The sequence below is a fragment of the Aotus nancymaae genome, unplaced genomic scaffold, assembly GCF_030222135.1.
Source record: "Aotus nancymaae isolate 86718 unplaced genomic scaffold, 86718_ANA_hifiasm-v0.15.2.pri h1tg000033l, whole genome shotgun sequence".
NCBI lineage: Eukaryota > Metazoa > Chordata > Mammalia > Primates > Aotidae > Aotus > Aotus nancymaae.
The window spans coordinates 20,898,429-20,902,104 of NW_026988447.1; the positions used below are offsets into that span (position 1 = coordinate 20,898,429).

The 3,676-nt window shown below is 59.4% G+C and overlaps 1 protein-coding gene across 2 annotated transcripts; it reads right to left on the bottom strand.

Moving 5' to 3' along the window:
* Positions 1–385: 385 nt before the first annotated feature.
* On the bottom strand, positions 386–2,054 carry POU4F2 (POU class 4 homeobox 2). 2 transcript variants are annotated; one of them, XM_064383726.1, is made up of 3 exons: positions 1,962–2,048; positions 1,771–1,808; positions 386–1,337 (listed from the first exon to the last, which is right to left on the bottom strand). In XM_064383726.1, the coding sequence occupies exons 1-3, from the start codon at positions 2,046–2,048 to the stop codon at positions 386–388; spliced, it is 1,077 nt and encodes a 358-aa protein (XP_064239796.1). The 2 variants fall into 2 exon arrangements, with proteins under 2 accessions (XP_064239796.1, XP_064239795.1); XM_064383725.1 differs by having other exon boundaries at positions 386–1,327; positions 1,767–2,054.
* Between the last annotated feature and the right edge of the window lie 1,622 nt (positions 2,055–3,676).

Here is a 3,676-nt window from a genome sequence, read left to right on the forward strand (position 1 = left end):
TGAACAAGGGTGATGTCTGTAAGAATAAAAACAAATCTTACTTGATCATTGTTGTGGACTTTTTAAAGGCTGTCTGGTCTGCCTTCCTGCAAACAAACAGCCAACTCCACACTTTCTCTGAAGAAGCCAAGGTGGAGTTCAAAGGGACAACTTTGCTACAACAGACAAATGCCATCTTTTGTTATTCTTTCCTTTGAGAAACTGTTTCAAGTTCTCACCGGCTTGGGCTCAGTTGTTCGCTCGCTCCCTCTTCAATCCTCAATATGTCGAGATTCACATTTACTGGAATTGTTTCTGGTCGCCAAAAGTGAAAAGAGGCAGGAGAGAGAAGGAAAGAAAAGGGGGGAACGAGGACAGGGGCATCTCTGGAGAGGCCGAGAGTCTCCTAAATGCCGGCGGAATACTTCATTCTTTTCTGTTTCTGCCTCTGGTTGCAGAACCAGACGCGCACCACGTTTTTCTTCAGGTCCAGCTTCTCTGCGATGGCGGCAATCTTTTCAGAGGAGGGCCGAGGCTGGATGGCAAAGTAGGCTTCGAGAGAGCGCTTCTCTGGAGCAGCAATGGACGTGCGCTTGCGCTTCTTCTCTGCACCGTTGAAGAGCTCAGGCTTGGTGAGCTTCTCGCGGTGGGACTTCTCGGCCTCCTCGAGCCATGCCTGCAGTATGGGTTTGAGCGCGATCATGTTATTGTGCGACAGTGTGAGGGACTCGAATCTGCAGATGGTGCTCTGGCTAAGCGAGCCCACTCCGGGGATCTTGAGGTTGGCCAGTGCGGAGCCCACATCTGCCTGGGTCACCCCCAGCTTGATGCGTCGCTGCTTGAAGCGCTCGGCGAACGCCTCCAGGTCCCGCGGGTCGGCGTCCACGTCGCTCATGCAGCCCATGTGGGACGGCAGCCCGTGCGCGTGGGCCATGCTGAGCGCTGCTTGGTGCATGGGGTTCATGGTGGCCATGTGCGGCGCGTGAGCCGGTGTGGACACCACAGCGCCGTCGGGGCCAGCCATAGCGCCCAGGGCCAGCCCGGGACTCAGGTGCTCCAGCAACTCGCCTTCCAGCGCCTGGTGCGGCTGGTGGTGGTGGTGGTGATGGTGGTGGTGGTGGTGGTGCGTGCCCGCCAGCGCGGAAGGGTGCGAGATGGGCACCGACGAAGAAGAGGCGGCCGAAGTGCACGGGATGGTGTTCATGGTGTGGTAGGTGGCGTCCGGTTTGAAGGGGCTATGGTGGGGCGGATGGTGGTGGTGGCTCTTGCTCTGGGAGACGATGTCCACGGCTGCCAGAGCCTCGGCACGGGCCAGCAGACTCTCATCCAGCCCGCCGAATATATTGCTCTGCAATTGCAAGTAGAAGGCACACATTACGCTCAGCAGGGAATTGTGCGCGTTCTCTCCGGAAGCCCCGGCCCGGAGCTCGACACTGCTGCCGCGCCTACAACATTCCCAGAACGTTAAAATAATAATAATTATAATCCTGAAAATAGGAGGTGAAGAGAAAAAGAGGGAAGCCACCGAAAAAAGCCGAGAGTGCAGCAGGAGGAGGAAAGTGAGCCTGCAGACACAACGCAACACAACACAACACGCGCACAGGCAACATCCCAGGTCATAAAAATTAATATGAAAGGCAAGACCCGCTGAATACTTAAGAGAGAGAGGGGGGGAAATTGGTTGGAGGTGTGGGGTGATTTGCTGTGCAGACATGAAAAAAACATCAAGCAGATAAAGGGGGCTGTCAAAATGTGCCTTTAAGCGGTGATTATGCAGAAATACGCACCGGTGGGGTTGGAAGACAGGCTCTCCGCATAGCCTCCGAGCCCCCGCCGCCGCTGCCGCTGCTGCCACTGCTACTGGAGCTGCTGCTCCGGCCTCCTCCTCCGCCGCCGCCGCCACCGCCACCGCCACCAGCGTTGCTCGAGCTGCTGGGGGAGCTGGCCGAGGGCGCAGTGGGAGCCGAGGAGCCCGGCGAGGTGCTGTGCAGTGCCGAGTACTTGGGCTCCACGTGCAGGCTGCCGCCGTGCGGCATGCTGAACGCCTGCTTGCTGTTCAGGGACATCATCATCATCTTCCCGCCCGCCGGAGCGCTCGCACGCACCGGTACTCACTGGCCCCGGCTGCCCGGAATATCCGAGAAGTGCTGGCCCGGGCTGGAGCTGGGAAGAGCCTTGCAAAGTTGCGCTCACCAGCCGCCGCCTCCCGGCTCTGCACGCCTAGTCTCGGCTACGCGCTCCTTCGCCGCCTCTGTCGTCAGTCTGAAAGGATGCCTGGCTCCGCTTGCCGCTGGCTGCAGACCTGGGCGCCCGAAACTACCCCCGCTCCTTGCGGACGCCGAGTTATAATCCCCTCTCCCCGCGCCTACCCCCGCGCCCCCCGCCCTCCCTCTCTCCCGCGCGCCTCCGCCCTCCCTTGCCAGGAAGCGCCGGCTCCCGCGCGGTTTCTAGAGGCGCCCCTTCTCCCTCTCGACTCCCTGCAGGCTTGAGTCCTTTCCGCTCTCCCGGCACTTGCCTCCTGCTCCCCCACCGCGCCCTCAGCCGCCCCTTCTCTGCCCCCGCCCCGCGCTCTGTTGCCGCCGCCCCTTCGCAGCGTCCCGCGGCTACTACTCACAATCGCGCCCCCACGCAACCCCACCCAAGTGACCGAGTCCGCTCTCCAGTCGCCAGGCAGTGCCTACCTAAGGACCAGCCTCCAGACCCTCCCGCTTCTTCTGCCTGGTCTCCGTCTCGCCGGAAAAAGAAACTCCCAAACAAAGTTACGGCCCAAACCAGCGTTCGGTAGGGTTTTCCCTGGACTACTTGGAGCACCTCTTACCTGGCTGCTTCCTCCCCCGCCTCCTGCTTACCACTAAGTTCCAGGCTTCCAACCCCACTCGGCCCGCCCCTCCCGTCAGCTCAGGTGACCCTGATCCCAGGTTCCCGGCCACCGCTGAGGACACAAACGCTGCGGCCAACCCAGGTCCTGCGCACTGCTCTGAGCTCCCGCCCCAATACGAGAGCAGGTCGGCGCTAGGCTACGAGCTCCCCACGGCCCGACGGGTGCCTGGTGCCAAAGAGACATGGGGTCGGAGGGGCTGCAGGGCTTTCTCTCACTCGATTTCTTGCAGCTCTCAGCGGATTGGACAGCCGCGGAGCAGGCTCAGGTCGTCTGTGCGCATGCGACTCCTCCCCCTCCCCCTGGATAACCCCCACACAACACACACACACACACACACACACACACACACACAGACACACACGCACATTCTTCTTTTGCCCCCCATTTCTCCTCCTCCTCCCTGTATCCAGTACAGTGTGAGATGACTCTTGGAAAGATCCACTGGCAAACCCTGCCCCTGGATTTATTATTCTTCATTAGCCACAATCAAAGGAAGAAGGGGCAACTGAGAGAGGAAGAGGGAAGGTCAGAAATTACACAGCGCATGTGCTGCTGAATACACCCCACAACACACACACCCTCGGGGGCTGGCACAAGCCCCACTTATCTTCATTTCCACAGCCTCTCCTTGAGGAGAGAGCCTATTTTTAGCTGACACTTTGCTCCCACTTTGCTCCCACTTTTGTCCCGGTGCAGACCACTTTTCCTAGAGGTGGACCCACACTCTTGGTTCCAATTGCAAAAGGGGATAACCTCTCCTACACACACACACACACACACACACACACACACACACCCCACAATTTACTTCCTCTC